The sequence below is a fragment of the Lissotriton vulgaris genome, chromosome 1_1, assembly GCF_964263255.1.
Source record: "Lissotriton vulgaris chromosome 1_1, aLisVul1.2, whole genome shotgun sequence".
Lineage (NCBI taxonomy): Eukaryota > Metazoa > Chordata > Amphibia > Caudata > Salamandridae > Lissotriton > Lissotriton vulgaris.
The window spans coordinates 1,344,229,509-1,344,246,136 of NC_141685.1; the positions used below are offsets into that span (position 1 = coordinate 1,344,229,509).

At 43.8% G+C, this 16,628-nt stretch overlaps 1 protein-coding gene across 2 annotated transcripts in view; it reads right to left on the reverse strand.

The window, feature by feature from the left end:
* Positions 1 to 2,327: 2,327 nt before the first annotated feature.
* Positions 2,328 to 16,628, reverse strand: part of DTX3 (deltex E3 ubiquitin ligase 3) — a 299,174-nt gene continuing 284,873 nt past the window's right edge. For both annotated transcript variants that reach the window (XM_086966574.1, XM_086966571.1), the window contains exon 5: positions 2,328 to 6,867. In XM_086966574.1, the coding sequence (XP_086822700.1) occupies positions 6,792 to 6,867 (76 nt within the window). In that variant the 3' untranslated portion in view covers positions 2,328 to 6,791. The remainder of the gene's footprint in view (positions 6,868 to 16,628) is intronic.

Sequence of the window (16,628 nt, forward strand, 5' to 3'; positions counted from 1 at the left end):
TGCAGTGCAACTCTAAGAATGTTGATGAAGAAGTCAGATCTGAAGTTAAAAGGTATCAAGACCGCAATCAGCAGTATCATGGAAATAGATGTAACTGGCCTCTAGTTAAAATAGGTCAGATGGTGAGGGTGAAGAATCCTAGGAAAGTATTGAAAGGTGAAAGTGTATGGTCCAAACCTTTAAAGGTAATTAAGGTTTTTGATAGTGCGGTTGAATTGGAAGATGGCAAAAGGTGGAATTTTCGTCAATTAAGTTTTTGTAATGAGAGGAAGGGTGTGGTTGGTGTACATTCTGATGGTGGGTTTGGTAGTGGCTACTTGTTAGGTGATGATTTTGGTTTGACTAAGGATTTGAGGCTGTCTGGCAATGCAGGCACGTGTGAGCCTAGAGATGTTGTTGACGTTGGTGACGTTGGTCCTTCTGGTGCTAGAGATGTTATAGATGTTGAGGGTGTCGGATCATCTCGCTCTAATGTTGATGTTAGTGGTGAATGTCTTCGCCGTGGCGATAGAGTAAGGAAGATGCCAGCAAGGTTTTTGGATTTTAAGTTAGGGTAATTCCCCCGACAGTTCCTTAGCCTTTTGAGGAGGAGGGTGTGTGGTATTCGTGTATGTATCGTGCTGAGTGTCTCGTGTGTGTGGCGCGTGTGTGCGTGGCGCGTGTATGGCATGTGAGTGTAGAGCGTGTATGGCGTGCGAGTGTGGAGTGCGTGGTAGGATGTTTGTAGAATGCAGAGGGAGTCAGTTACTAGAAGGGAAGGCGGAGGAGGTCCTGTGTTCTTGTTGCTGTATTACTCGCTACTATGAAATAAAGGAGAAGACTTAAGAAAGCAACTCTGACTACGCGTCCTGCTTACAATAACGTCAGAGAACCAGGTCCCGTAGACGTGCCCTGAAGCAAATCCTGTGGGGAAACAATCCTGGAGGATTCCAACAGTCTACTCTTCTTAAGAAAAGGAGATGGAACCTCAGTTTCAGACCCACGCTTCTGAGAGAATCTAGAAATGCCTGAAGAAAAACTTTCCACATCAGAAACCACAGACTCTGAAGTCTTCAACTTCTGTAGCCACAGAAGGAGACGGGCCTCTCGATCCCTCAGAGTCTTGGGAGGAAAAGTGCGACAGTACTTACAGTTCTTAACCTCGTGGTCTGGGTAGAGACAGTAAATGCATTTACTGTGAGGATCCTCATGGAAAAGGCGCAGTTTACCACAGGAAGGGCAGGCTTTAAACAAAGATTTCTTATTTGAAGACATTTTTGAAGAAATAACAGCTAGAGTTGAAGAAAAAAAACTGAGCAGAGCTCAGGGAGACTCCCTTCACACGACGTGCGGTAGAAAATCTGAGGTCTTGGGCTTCTGAGGAAAAGGTTCTAGAGGGAACTGCAGCCTGATTGGCTGGAATTTGGACCAAAACATAATGACACTGATATGTTTCCAAGTTGAGTTTTCTCCCTTAGGCTTTCTATGGGCCTATTCAGTTCTATGGTACTTTTGAGTTTACTGTATTTTATATATGTATATGTATTTTTTATGATTATAATGACTTTGCATATATATATGCATATATTACTGCTATTTTATGTACCGTGGGACTCCCACTTCGATGACGGGGAATATTCAAGCATGTGAATCTATGAAAGACACCCCTAATACTGGAGAATGACGAGTACACACCTTTCTGTGGAAGAACCAACCAATAATTAACATAAGAAAACACTTTTTTCCTATGAAAAAGCAATCACTGAACAAAAAGCAGTTTCTCGACCCAACCCAATGTCATGATCCGTGAAGAACCTACCATTTAGAGAATAAAGAACAAAAAATGTTACTATGGAAGAAGCAAGCAATCCGTCAATGGATAGCAGACTTGTGACCTGGTGGTATAGGATGGGGAGATGGCTATGCGAGGGCAGAGTACCATGGAACGTCAGGGAGGAGAGGATCCTTGAAAAGGCAGTGGCTCTGTCGTGGCCTCCGAGGTGAGCTTTTGCTGTCACATTCAAGAAATACATTTGCGGCATCCACAATTCACTTTCCTCTTCGGTTGTGAAGTTAAACAGACCAGTCGTTCCCACAGAACTATTTCCTAGGAAAGAACAATTCAATTAGATTTAAAAAAGCAGAAGGAAGAGGAGTTTCATGAGGAAAACCAATAATCATTTAGTAAAGAGCAACATCTTCCTGTGAAAAAACAATCAATTAGGAACAAAAAAATCAACGATTCCTTTGGGCGGAAAGACCCTGATCATTTATATCTACGCAGTCAAGTTTCACCCACTTGTGCTTGAAACATCATACACCAGGCAACAAAAAACAGGCTTCAGAAGGACTTTTGTATTTATTTATTTGTCAATATTATATTGTATTACTTACTACATGGCTATGTCAATAAAATTGTATTTTTATCACACAAAAATAAGAGTAAAAAAAGTAAAATTGAAAAAGCTGAGCCATGGTAAGGGTCATACAAGCAGCAAAATAAAACTCCAAAGAATTGTACAAATAAAAAAAAACAATAAAAATCAGCAAAATTATGCAAGTAATATTATATGAGAAGGTGTGCATGCACGCTGTTATAACCACATGTCCTGGAAAAGTTCAGTGCCTCCCAGCCAATGAGGAATGAGGATTATTTCAGTACACATGAACACCCCTGCAGCATTGCAACTTTTATCCATTCCCAACTCCCGCCCCCAAAAACAGGCACAGGATTTCGGAGGCATACATTTGTACCGCAATATTTACAGACTTTTGGAATGTCTGGTATCTGGCCCGAACGCATCTACACCCCATCTTATAAGCATCCATCACGGACTAGTTTTACAATTTCACATCTAAAACGCAAAATCCCAATTGGCTAACTGTGCAGTCTGGTTGAAGTGTGAGATGTCAGCATGTGAATGAAGACTAACTGCCCTTTTTTCTTTTCCTCTTATGCTGGGTCAATGAAACATCAGTTCTAGAAAGCCTGACAAGGGAGCCACTGAAGGATGGCACTGCCCTAGTGGTGCACATTTCAGACACTGCAAGGACCAAGCTTCTGTACTCCCATCTTGAATTTAGTAAGGCCTTGTAGAAAGGGCTTGCATGTCCTTCCGCTTTGCCCCTAGAGTGCTATGTGTACGAACGATGCACAGACCTCTACATACATTTCTGAGGTGGTAAAAAAGATTATGAAGGTCATTACTGGTTTCCTAAATGCTGTACCTACATTGTATTTAATGAGGTACTCTCTCTAGTATGTGAAAAAATCCAGGGGCCAGAATGTTAAAAAAAAGAGATACAGACACATGTTTTAATTGAATCTCTTTATCCCCTTCTACGTAATGGCCTTTTATGAACAAGGGAAACAGTTAAACATCTTGATAAAAAAACTGTAGGCAGTAGTTCTCATGTAGCCATCGCTTTCTGGTTTGAGGCAAAAAGCTTTGTATGGAATCTGTGTGCTTCTTTAATCTTTAATCAGATGCTAATCCAAGATGCAGTGCAAATCTATACTGATACATCATAACAGGGTGTCTCACCTCAGACTTATGGAATAAAGAATTATGGGAAAAAAAAGTCTTGCCTTTATCTTGGAAGTGTCCTCTGTATGACACTATCAGCCCTCAGCTCGGTAAGTAGTGTTCCAAAGGCAAGCGTGTTATCCCTTTAGAGCGAAAGGGAAAAAAGGGCCTGAGGAGGTTCAGAAGGAAATGAGGCATCCATCTACAAAAATGGGTGGAACTGCTCTGTAACATGTATGTCCCAGTTGGGTACTCCCTCCAACATTCTAGCATATTTGTTTATTAAAATCTAAACAGGCAATTCAGTTCGTTTTACGGCTGAGAGCACAAAGCAATTATTTCACAATCATTTTCACAAATGGACTCACCTCACACGTTTCAGAAAGTTTTAATACTGGAAACGAACTAACACGTTTATTGTAGCCCTAGAAGGTGTTCAAAACAGAAACAAAGTAAGTGCAGGTGCTCTCTCTCACAGTCTGTCTATAGTGTCTTTAAAAGTCCCTTGCAGTTCTCCAAAGAAGCAACAACATTGTCCCATCAAAAAATGAAAATAATAAAACACACTGCCAGTACTGAAAGCTTGATTCTAGCTGTTCTTTTCAGAAACTGGGGTCAAACCCTTCCAACGCCCAAGTATCCAATGGCCGCTATTGCCCCTTCTATGAAAAAGGCAACACAAAAATCTCATCCAGTTGAGGGGAGGAGCAAGTCAGTGTCTTATCCACTAATCGTTGCGGTTCCAGTTCAGGTGAGGATTACGCTGATGACCGAACCAACCACCAATACAGTTGCAATTGTTTCGTCTTCACCAGAAGAGCTGGGGAAATGGCTCAAAACACCCAACTAACTTTCGAGGTGCAATATTTTCTCTTGAATATAACAATAACATTTATTTAAAGGTTGCAACAAAAAATACAGATTCTCGCTCCTTCTGAACAATTGCCAAAATATAAAGTGCATGGAGCGAGCCATATAGAAAAGGACGTGGGGAGCAGAATCTATGCCTGCACATATGAGGTAGAAAAAAACTGAAATTAGTTATTAGAAATACTGGTATGGAATGGTAAGAGAAGAAAAAACATTAAGAAAGATGTCAAGTTGCGTGCCAATGGGAAGTTTATAGCACTACGACTTCAATTGCCACAAGACACTCAAAGTTCATTTTTTAGATTTAAAACACACAATTATTGTCAATCTACTTTGCAGCTTTTTTTGTCCGAGATTAAATACCTTTTTTTGGGAAGTCTAAATTACAGAGCACATGCTTATTAAGTGTTTTCCCACAAAGCTAAGTCACAACAAGCACTACAACTTTCCAAAAGTCAATTTGATGTGGCTTAAGACTGATTTTGCCATTTTGAATTACTGTGGAATGACCAAGAGTGGCAGTGGTCAAATAAATGGTCGCAGTGGAAGCGAGATGAGCCTGCTATGGCACATGGTTATGCACAACGGCTCAGAAATGCAGGGCTCTAATGTGAAAAGGGATCTGCATCTTTACGGAATCTCGGTCAGAAAGAAGGAGAGGAAACATTATCATATACTTCTTGATAAGGCTATTAACTCACCTTGAGCTCAAATAGCAATTTGTGAGGTTTGGCAACAATAAAGTTGTTTACAGAGGAATGTTCCGAAGCTGGTCCGCAAGTGTGCAGTAACAGAACTCTCAAGTTGTCCCATGTGACAACTGAGTAGTTTAAATAGTTGTACTTTGGAGCCTTGCATTTATAAAGTGAACCCCATTCTACCTGTACTGGAATGTAAAGGAAAAACACATGTCTGGATGAGTAATGACATGGTTCAAGGAGAGAGCTTTCCAGTAGAGTTTAGCTCTATTGTGAACAGTATGATAGAAAGAGACATATTCAGGATCAGTATAAGCTATAAAAGACTAGCATGAGGAAATAGTTGGGGAAAAACAACTATAACCTTTGAACTAATAGGAATTTTTGTTATTTTTTTATTTTTATCCAAATTTCTTTCTTAAGTGTCATGTTGCAATAGAGGCTAAGAAACAATATTTCCCTGAATGCTTGTAGAGCAAATGCACCTCAAAATTCTTCTGGGTCTTTTGTTCCACTTGTAAACATGCCTAAAATGATAAACAAGCACCTGATTAGCAAGTGGTTCTGTGACTTTTGCAGGTGATTACACTGCCTATTCAATTCATGATCCTTGCCAATATCTTCCTTAACCTTCTAGTACTCAATTCCAAAACAAATTAAGATAAAACTGTCAAGTAAAGGTAAAAGCTGTTCTTTAAAAATAATCAGAAGTATTACTTACTTCTTTTTAATGTAAGTATACCATGATTTTGGAGTAGACTTTCCAAAACCAACCTAATGTACTTTTATTCTTTTACACTGGTTTTGCTTACCATGCAAAGCACTTTCTATGCCCAATCAGAGAGTAGGTTTATGATGTATTGCCCTAACAAAAAAGATTGACAGAAGTCTGGTAACAAAGGCTTCAAACCTACCTCATTGTAAACATGCATTGAGAAATGTATTTTACTTTGCTCATTTTTCACTTCCTCCAAACTATGAATTATTTTGCATACCAAATCGGCAATCGTTAGTTAGTATAAAAGTCAATTTTACAGGTTATACTATTTTTTTTAACCTAACAATGAAGATGAGTGTTTTCGAGTGACTACCTGACGAAAAAATGAAAAAATCACTCTAATTTGAGGACTGCAGACTAAAATGCCAAACTCTGGTTTGTGCAAAAAGTGCAACGGTCAGGTATCTCTAGATTAAGAGAAATTAAGACACCTGCCAAAAACGATTCTGCCCCGCCCCAAACTTTTTAATAGCATCTCGTGAGACCAGCAACTACTGGTGGGGTTTCTAAAGTCTCGAAACTGGAGGTCTTCCGAATGAGTGATAAACGTTTTTTATTTAAAAAATAAAATAAAATAAAATGTAATTGAAATGTTCATCGTGCATTCAATTTGGCAGGTAATGCAAGTTCGCTGGTGGATCGCCGCTGGAGAAGAGCAAGAGGGCATGTGACCAGTTAGAGGTTCTGCATGTTGCATTTGCGCTCTTTCCATATGGACCAATATATGGTCTTCCGTGGTGGCTGATGTCTGCAGGCCTACACGCAAAATGATATCTCGTTTTGTTTTCCACTGTATGCAGCCACACATACGAAAGGGCAAAAAATATTAATGGGAACTGGTTACATTTTGGACCGAAGCTGGCAAACTGCGCCATAAATGCTGAATCCAACCTCCTACGTCGTCAGGAAGTAAGGATTTAGGTATTGCTTGGTGAGGGCTCAATCCTCACTTATGCCCTTGGCTCTGAGCTCCTCCTGCACCCGTGTTAAGTACGTAGGATCGGGGTAGCCAAACCTGAAATTAGAGCGAATGAAAGCACATGGATTAATTAAAAGCAGAAATCAGTTTAGGACATCAGGTATAGCTACTAGGAGTCAAAGCTCCTGTGCATGGCGGTTGGTGTATAATCAACATCATCAAACAGCTTTATTAATTTTTTCCAACCATAAAAGCACAGAAAACATATATAAAATACGATAAAAGTATGTAAAAAATGCAAAAGCCATGCATCACATAAAAAAATCCCACATGTGTTAAAAAAATATTTTTATATATATATATATATTTTTTCCTCCAAAACCAAAGAATTGCCAAACTCCAGTAATGCTTATTGAGGGTTGTTTATTTCACCACCACCACTACCACCAACGTGTTTCACCACAAGACCGTGAGCAAGCCTTTGTGGTAAAACACGTTGGTGGTAGTGGTGAAATAAACAACACTTAATAAGCATTTATGGAGTGCAGCAGTCTTTTTGTTTTGAAAATTATTATTGGGCTGGATATTGCCCATCTACTGCCTGCACCGGACGGCTGAGCGTGTTGGCAAAGGAATCGCATTGCTAGTAATATATATATATTGGGAAGAGGAGTTGGCCTAACGGCTAGGGCGGTCGACCTAGAATCCGGGGAACTGGGTTTGAGTCTCGGCAATGACGCTAAACAACGTGTGATTTTGGGCAAATCACTTAATTTCCCCGTGCCTTACAAAACAATGAATGTGTCCTCATGTAATGCAACTGGTGCTATGTAAAACGCTCTGATACTCTATTTGGGTCAAGTTCACGCTATATAAAACTCTGTAAAATAAAAAATATTATATATATATATATATATATTTCCCAGAATCACAGGATGTTGAGCGTCCCGCATAGACTCGAGCTCGGTTGCCGTGCTTCGAGGTCGACCACCCTAGCCCTTAGGCCACATCCTCTCCACTTTTATCCAATAGATGCCACCAGTGTATCACAGCAAAATAGATGTGTATAATACAAATGCTAAGTAATAACACCAAAAATGAACATTGATTTGGGTGGCTTAAAATTGGTTTAAACTGGGATGATCAAATTCTCCAAGTCTAACATTAAAGAATTTAATCTCATAATTCGCAATTAACAAGAGCGCTGAAGGAAAATAAAGTGTTGCTTGTTGGTCATCACGTAGCCGCTACAGTAACAGATGTACATAATATTATACCAGAGTATAATATAAAGCATCATCGTCACAGAGCAATGTCCAGGTTGGAAGCTTGGTTGATGATTGTGAAGGAACTCTGGCACAGGGCTTGCTAGCAAATAAACAGATTCCTGCACCATGAACCTAATATTTAAAGTAGCATGTCAATGTCAATGTCAAATGCGTTTATATAGCGCACTTATCACCAGAAAGGTCTCAAGGCGCTTTGCAGGAAAAGGCATTGACCCCCTGGAGAAACACAAGTGTGGGGGGACTTTATTTGAGAAAGAGCCACGTTTTTAGAGCCCTTCGAAACTCCAAATGATTAGCAAGGGACAGGATATGAGTGGGTATTTTATTCCATAGTTGGGGAGCCACATATGAAAAAGAGCGGCACCCATTCCTAGCTAATCGAGCTCTAGGCTGGGCCAACAAGAACCTAGAACTAGAACGCAGAGCTCTAGATGGAATATACCAGGCCAATTTCTTTATTAGATAAGACGGGCCGATCCCATGTAAAAGTTTGTGAGTTAAGCTTAGGATTTTGAAATGGCATCTTTGGCGCACAGGGAGCCAGTGCAGCTGTTTAAGAGAGGATTTAGAAGCAGACCTAGGAGGCAGGCCAAGCACCAGCTTTGCCGCCGCATTCTGTACAGTTTGTAATTTAGTCAGCGAGCTCGCATTGATGGAAGCAAATAAGGCATTACCATAATCGAACCTACTGACAATCAATCCCTGGATCAGAGCCTTTCTGGCCTCAACTGGGAGCATCCCGAGGCAACTATTGTAAAGGGTCGTTTGAACACATAAGGGGGCATACAGAATGCTCAAGCCCCAAAACCTATGGTGGCAATAACATAATATCGTCACTGGCTACCTGAGGATTTTCCACCTGTACAGTTACACGACAGTGAAGCAGCATTGTTTTAATCTTTTTTTTTTTTTTTTTTAAGTGTCCCTCCTCTTTAGCCCCATGAAAATCAAATCAATAGTTATCTAGGAATATTGCAGGACTCAAACAATGTTTAAGGAACACCCTTTGGGAAGATAATGCAGGCTCCCATAAAATGTGTTGCTTTCAGGAATCTTGGGCAATGTTTCACGAGAGCTACAATACTGATTAACAAATATGAAAGGTAGACGCTCTGGTGGTCTAATTGTGTGGATTAGCGTACATGTAAAGATGCCTGTAATTTCTAGTAGTTTTTTAACAGGAGTATAAATAAAGGTACTTACTCTGGCCTTCAACTTAGCTGTTCCACTGGAGCATTTTTCAATACACTTTGTAATGAAGAGGATATCCGTATTCACACTTCAACTATTGAAGGTGGTGTAAGAAATTGGATTGTTGATTGACTGCGCCCACTGAAACTTCAGGTCCCACTGCAAAGTCACCATATGCCATGTAGCATGCGTCATTAGCAGCATACAGGAGGCTATGATACTCAACAGCTTTAGAGTCATTCTCAGATCCTGAAACATTGGTATCATAGCCTGAATATCCTGGACTCGTCGTTCAGGAGGATAAGCCCCAAACTGCACTGTATCCCGAACAGCTCTGATGAAAAGGAGTGTTAAAGAGGGGGTGAGTGTGACTTTGGCACGTTGAGAGTGAACCCCAGCTAATGCAGGAGGTTCGCCGTAGTCTGGAGGTGGGAGAAGACAGCCTGGGACAAGCTCGCCTTCAACAGCCAGTCGTGTAGATAGGGGAAGCCTGCCACCACTGATCGGCACAGATGAGCTGCGACCACCGCCATCACCTTGGTGAACACCCGAGTGGCGCTGGTAGGGCCAGAGGGGAGCACGGTGAACTGAAAGTACTTGTGGCCTACCATAAACTGGAGGTAGCGCCGATGAGCAGACAAGACGGGAATGTGAAAGTAAGCGCCCTGCAAGTCCAATGCTATCATTCCGTCTCCTGGGTCCAGGGCAGATAAGACCTGAGCTGGAGTGATCATCTTGAACGTTATATTTTGAGGAAGGAGTTGAGGGCTTGCAGATCTAGAATAGGACGAAGACCCTTGTCCTTTTTCGGGACCAGAAAGAAGCAGGAATAACAACCACAGCCTACTTCTGGAACCGGAACCCTCTCTATGGTTCCCTTGGCCAAGAGAGCTATGACTTCCTCCTGAAGCAAAGACAGGTGATCCTTTATCAGCTGGTCGTAAGTTGAAGGCATGGAGGGAGGGGTAGTCTCGAAGGTGAAGGAGTAGCCTCTTCGGACTATCTGGAAAACCCACCTGTCCGACATGATGTTCTGCCAGTGGTGGAGGTGATGGCTGATCCCGCCAGCTACAGGCCGCCCATGATCTGAAGGGACCGGATTAGGAAGGTTTGGAGGCGGAGGTTGCAGGGATGGTGGTGGACTGACACGACTTCTGGCCACCCAACCCATGGGGTCGGAAAGAGCTGCGCCTACGGCCGTGCAGAGGTTGTTGAACTTGTGCAGTCTTGTGCCTTGGATATGGTTGGCATGGCTGAAAGCCTCTTCTGTAGCCAAGAAAGGGAGACGGGAAACATGTGGCCACTGAGAGGCTCAAGGACTTGGCCATTGCCCGGGAGAACTTAAAGGGCTTCAGTGCCATGTCTGCCTTGGTCCGAAGAGTGGTGTGCCCTTAAAGACATGTCCCTTAGAGAGGCCTGGAAATCCCCTCAAAAGCCAGAAGTCCTCAGCCAAGCGAATGGCCACTGTAAATGCAATTGCTCTGCCCAGTGGGTTGGTCGTATCAAGACCACAACGAATTGTGAACGTCAACGCATCTCTCCCATCTGATACTGCTTGGAACCTATGGCAGCACTTGGGCAACCATTTCCCACAGGGTGTTGCAGTAATGGGCGAATAAGCATGCTGTGTTCACTGACCGCAATGAAAGGCTGATGGAAGAAAAATAAATATCCAGCCTCTTGGATTCTCTGACCAGATGTGCAGAAGGGAACGCGCCCCTGGGAGGTAGGAGCTTGGACCACCAAGCTCTCAGGGGTAAGGTGGTTGGTGAGGAAATTTGGGTCGCCTGGTTCAGGGCGATTGGGGCGGGCGATTGCTCTATTCAGAGGAGCCCTGTGCTGGACTTGAACCAGGTGCCCAGAAGGACATCTGTTAAGGCCTCGTTGATGGGCCAGAAGAGCATCCAGGAGGAGACACCTAGCTGCAGGAACTCTGTCAAGATGTTAGTCTTGACTGCCACAGAAGGGAGCTGAAGGTCCAGGACCTCATTTGCCCTTCACACCACCATGGAATGGATGTAAATTTGTAGAGCGCGAATTGCTGCCCGAGGGCGTCCAAGCGCTAGAAGATAACAACGGCAACCTCGTAGAGTGGCTGGCTGGGAATTAGTAGGGGATGTTGAAGAGGAATGTTTTTAACTGCTTGCTGAATAAGGAGAAGTTGGGGTTGGCCCTGAGGTGCAGGGGAAGAGCGTTCCAGGTCTTAGATGCATTATAGGCGAATGATGCTCCAGTCTCCATAGTCAAGGTAGTGGGAGAAAGTAGGCCAGAATCTGGAGAGGTACCCTGTCCGCTCGCCTCACCCAATTCTAGTACCAGTCCATGTCCTGAAAAGCCTGGCCTTGTAAATGGTCTAGCGACCCGTCCCAATCTTCCTCTATTCCTAGCCCTTCAGAATAAGGCTAAGGAATCGATTAGGACCCAAAGGGTCGGTTGGTGCCGATCCGGCTCCAAAACGTCAGAAATGAGAATGGGGTTGGTGCCGTCAGTGGGTGCCAGCGGCGTCGTGAGTCTCAGCGAGGGCGACGGGGAAGGTTGCAGTGGTACATACAGCCAGTCTGGATCCATTCCTGGATCGAACGGGGAGTCATCAGTGCGGGAGTCGGAGCTGCCGGGGCAGAAAAGAATAGAGCCCCCACTGAACCTACCGGGCCCGGAGGCATGCCGGCACGATCAGGCCACCCAAATATGAGGCACATGACTTCCTAAAATTCTTTTTAGTGGGGAGGGAGTCACTCCAGCTCCTGGTAAGGCGGGCAAGTGCAGAGCTGACGTAGGTGAAGGTTTGGAGGAACCGGGCCTAGAACACTGAGACTCTTCTGCTGAGTCAGCCGATGGACGGGGCAAAGTCAAAGCACACTTCGACTTCTTGTGTTTTTTGTGATTCTTACCTGACAGACTTGACGACTTCGAGGGAGAGGACGAAGACTTGAGTGCCCAGACCTCCCTCTTGATCAGAATCGGGAACAAGACCTCCGGGAAGACTGACACGGTGACAAGTGCTGGGCTGCAAGCAACTTTATGGAATGGTCCCGCAAAGCTTTCAGAGCCATGGCCCGGCAGTCGGAGCATGACTTTGAATCGTGGTCGCACTCCAGACACCAGAGACAAACCAGATGAAGATTCGTCACTGACATGGCACGGTGGCAGGCGCTGCACGGCTTGAATCCAGACTTCTTGGATATGAGGAAAAAACCTACACACCAAAAAAGAGTTGTCAAAATTTCGAAAAGCCTGACAAAAAGTGACAGAGGTTAGCTCTATTCACGGATCTGTGCTGGCTAAAATGGGAAGAAAAGAACTGACGTCAGTGTCCCGAGTTGGAGCCTATATAGGTGACGCTGACATCGCTTCCGCGGTTGATGATGTCACACGGAGTACCCCTCTTAGGAGGAGGGTTTGTGGATGGTTAAACAAAGAAGTTCTGCATGACTGATCTGGCGTATTCGTATTCGCCATCCTTGCATAGTTAAGAACCAAGGCAGTAATGCTTGGCGAAGGTGTATAGGGTTACCCGCGTAGTTACCTTACAGATTTCTGCAACGAGAACCAAGTGGTAAGGGATGAAGTTGACAATTTGGCCTTGGTGGAATGAGCCCAGATTCTTTCTGGGGGATCTTTCTTGGCCGAGGCATAGCAGGTCTTAATGCTGAGGATGATCCATCTGGACAGTGTCTGCTTCTGGACCGCTTTGCCTATCTTGGAATCGCAATCAAGAGCTGATCATCCAGTCATACATCTTTAGTGCGATCTAGGTAAAAACTGACCGCCTGCTGAGGATCTAACTAGTGAAGCTGGGCCTCATCCATTGTGGGGTGGTATGAATCCATCATCGTTCTTTAGCTCACTTCGCCACCCTAGTTCAGACACAGCTATATGCAAATCAGTCTTGACCCTGTGTCTCATGGGAACAGTCCAACCCAAACTGCCAAGCCATGTCTTCCCTGGACTGGAAACAGCCATCCTGAGAACGTTTTCGGGGTAAACCCCCTCATCAGCTAGGCTAGCTTGAATCCAGTGGTAAAGTGAGCAAGGTACCCACGTCTGGGCATACCCTGCCAACTTAGGGCAAACAAAGCAAACACAAGGGACCAGCAAAATGCAGGAAACAAGAAGTCATAGGACCTTCAGGACTGGAGCTCTCCACAAAGGATGCGCCATATCCTGCATGTTGGCAATTCTTTTGAAGCGGAGGGAAGGCATGGGAAGGGTTGTGTGGTGGAGAAGTGTGGCTCAATGATTAGAGCGGCAGACCCTGATGCAGAGGTCTAGCCCGGGACCAGGGTTCAATTCCCCGCCTCGGCGGGTCTTGGGCTCAAAATTCCACGGACCTGATAATTCTCGCCTCTGTGCCTATTCCAATCATGGAGTCCCACTCTGCAACTCTGGGCAATAGCTTGCTTAATCTCAACAACGGCCCCCACAACGCTAAGGATGCCTGGCCTCCACCTTGGGGGTGCCCAGGAGTGGACGCCTCACAGGGAAAGCAAGGATGGGTTCCACAGCGGTATTCGTACAAGCGCCTTGAGACCCTTGCGGGTGATTAATGCACTATACAAGTATCAATGTACATTTTTTTACATTTTTGTGTCAAGAACTGATCATATGACCTGGAGGCACTGAGAGGCAGTAAGGTGAGATTTGGGCCAGCTGAATAAAAAGCCCAGGTCGAACAGCAGCAAAACCATTGACTGTAGGTGATACCTATGGCTCTTTGGCTTAGATCAGCCAGTTCTCTAGGCACAGGAAGGTATGAATGCCCAACCTTCTGAGATGGGCTGGAACTACTGGAATCAGATTGGTGAAGACTCCTGGTGCTTATGTCAAATCAAATGGGAGTACTGCCAAATAGTAATGTGTATAACACCCCACAAAACACATTTACTTCCAATGGGGAGAGGATGTGGCCTAACAGCTAGGGCGGTCGACCTCAAATCTGGGGAACCAGGTTCGAGTCTCAACAAGAACGCACATTACCCAGTGATTCTGGGCAAATCATTTAATCTCCCTGTGCCTAACAAAAAAAAATGAATGTGTCCTTATGTAACACAACTGGTGCTCGTGTAAAGCGATTTGATACCTGATACCTTCGGGTCAAGTTTGCGCTGTATAAAACTTTGTATAAATGGGACCGTAGGACTGGAATGTGGAAATACGCAGCCTGAAGTTTAAGTGACATCATCCAATCTCTACCTTCCAACAACACCTGAGCTAGGGTCAGCATCTTGAATTTCTCCTCCTTTTGAAAAAATTCAAGTCCCCGAGGTCCAGGATCAGATGTAAACCACAGTCCTTCATGGAAGCAAGTAAAAATTGGGAGCAACATCCTTAACCCATTTCCTGTGTCTGGCACTAACTCCATAGCTCCTTTCAGCAGGAGTACTGCCATTTCTTGCTTCAGGATGGAAATAAGGTCTTGAGGAAGAGCAGAGGTCAAGGGAGAGATGGAGGGTGGAGCCTAAAGAAACGGTAGTGTGTAACCCTTTTCTATGATCTGAAGGACCCACTGCTCTGAAAAAAATGCACTTTCAGATCTGTAGAAAGGAGGACACACACCCAATGCAATCAGAGCTACCTCAAAGTGCTGTTAAAATCGTACATGGAGTCGAGCAAACTGAGGGAGTCATAAAAAATGTAAATGCCTATTTATGTGTCTGAGGGCTTCGGCTGTGACGACCAACGTTTCTTCATATTTTGACTAATTTTTTCTAGGAATTTCACAGCCCATTTTTTACCTGCTAAGATTTTCACATATTTTTCTTCATCCTTCTTAAACAAAAAGTAAACCGGTTTTGCATAAGATCAATGCAGGCTACACTTTTTGTCAGAATGGTATTGCTATTGATGTAATGGTGGTTTTAAGGAAACAATCATTGTATTTAGAATACATGAACTGAAATTGATTTCTGTGGTATTTTCACTGTGTTTGTGTGCTTGGTTGTGAGTGAAAACTAGGTCAAGTGAAAATCACTTTTCCAGAATGAGCGGTTCTGCAACTGGAGCTGTATATGTGAACAAATATATGTAACACTAGCAGCCCGTCCCGACGTTGTCCGGGTATGAATTGCTGCCGGCAAGTAGTATATTGTTTTGTAGGATTTCGTTTTGATAGCATTTCTTATCTGTGACAGGCCTGTGAAACACTCCGATTCACAGTGCACTGGTGATGCACTTAAGAGTGCACGTTCAGTAGTGTGTGAACTCGAGTTTCCCTACTTTATTCTTCCTTGCAATATTATATAGTGCGAACTCGACAACATGGCATGAGCACAATTTGCATTACAGAAAAACACATTCATTTGTGGTAGGCACGGGGAGACAAAGCGATTTGCCTGGAATCACAGGATGTTCAGCTGATGCAGAGATTCGAACGTAGCTTCCCAGCTCTAAAGTTCGCAATTCTAGAACTTGTGGCGGGAGGTGTGTCTAAAAGTGTATGTCGGTGCTGGCCATCAATGAGAGAGACGTGTGCATTTTTCAAATGGGTGGTGAAAAAATATGAGTATGTTGCTGGAGGTGTTGGCCGCCGTGCCACCAATTTACTTACCGGGGGAGGGTAAATACCCATTATTTCGCAACTTTCTTTCTGCATACCATCATTCCGCATACTTTCATTACGAAAGTACCATGACTCCGCAATGCCATTATAACACATGGCATTACATTTTATATGCTTTTACCACGCATACATTTACAACAAAATTTGTTGTAAATGTAGAAATGGTAAAAGCATGGTTTTTTTAAATGTTTGGATAAGGTAAGTATGGGTATAGGGGTATATGTTTTGGGGTACTGAGGTATTTGTTTTTGGGTATTTTAAGGGTTCAGATATAGTTTTGGGTTATGGAGTACAGGGCTAGTTTTAGGGTTTAGGGATAGGCATGGGTTTTGGGGTACAGGGGTATTTTTAGGGTTCAGGGCTAGGTTTGGGTTTTGGGGTACAGGGTTATTTTTAGGGTTCAGGGGTAGGTTTGGGGGACGTATCGAACCAGACATTTTGAAGGACTGTGAGAGTATGAGATTTGTTCTCACTTTCACACCCACTTGCTTATTAACGGGAATTCTGATTTACTGCCCCCTGTGGCAGTGCGGGTTGTTTATCAAATCGTTGACTGATACAGCTGCAACGCTGGCAGTACGGCTCCGTAATTCACTATCCTGTGTGATCTACACCGCCACCTGGAAGATCCAAATAAATCCGAGGCCCTGAAGCTCATTCAAAATTTACACGGGTTACAGCTAGCCCAAACAATTGCAGGCCCAACACATGATAAGGGCCATACTTTAGATCAAGTATTCTCTAATATGGAGAGATTAGAGGTAGGCACTCCCTTTCCAGTCCCATGGTCGGATCACTTTTTAATTCTAATCTGCTGG